At 67.9% G+C, this 221-nt stretch overlaps 1 protein-coding gene across 1 annotated transcript in view; it reads left to right on the top strand.

The window, feature by feature from the left end:
* Window positions 1–221, top strand: part of CAV3 (caveolin 3) — a 3,028-nt gene that overhangs the window by 2,641 nt on the left and 166 nt on the right. Inside the window, exon 2 of the mRNA XM_008936207.1 lies at window positions 75–218. Coding sequence (XP_008934455.1) covers window positions 75–218 — 144 coding nt within the window. The remainder of the gene's footprint in view (window positions 1–74; window positions 219–221) is intronic.

Raw genomic sequence — 221 nt, 5'->3', positions numbered from 1 at the left:
CCGCTGGGCACCCTCACCCCGCAGCGGGGCCCTGGCAGCCCCCCAGCCCCTCCCCTCCCCTCCTCTCCTCCCAGGTGGAATTTGAGGACGTGATAGCGGAGCCTGTGGGGACGTACAGCTTCGACGGCGTCTGGAAAACCAGCTACACCACCTTCACCGTCAGCAAGTACTGGTGCTACCGCCTGCTCTCCGCCCTCCTGGGCGTTCCCCTGGCCGTCGTC

Source organism: Merops nubicus, unplaced genomic scaffold, assembly GCF_000691845.1.
Source record: "Merops nubicus isolate BGI_N331 unplaced genomic scaffold, ASM69184v1 scaffold19792, whole genome shotgun sequence".
Classification (NCBI taxonomy): domain Eukaryota; kingdom Metazoa; phylum Chordata; class Aves; order Coraciiformes; family Meropidae; genus Merops; species Merops nubicus.
This window is presented reverse-complemented; position numbering and strand designations above follow the sequence as displayed.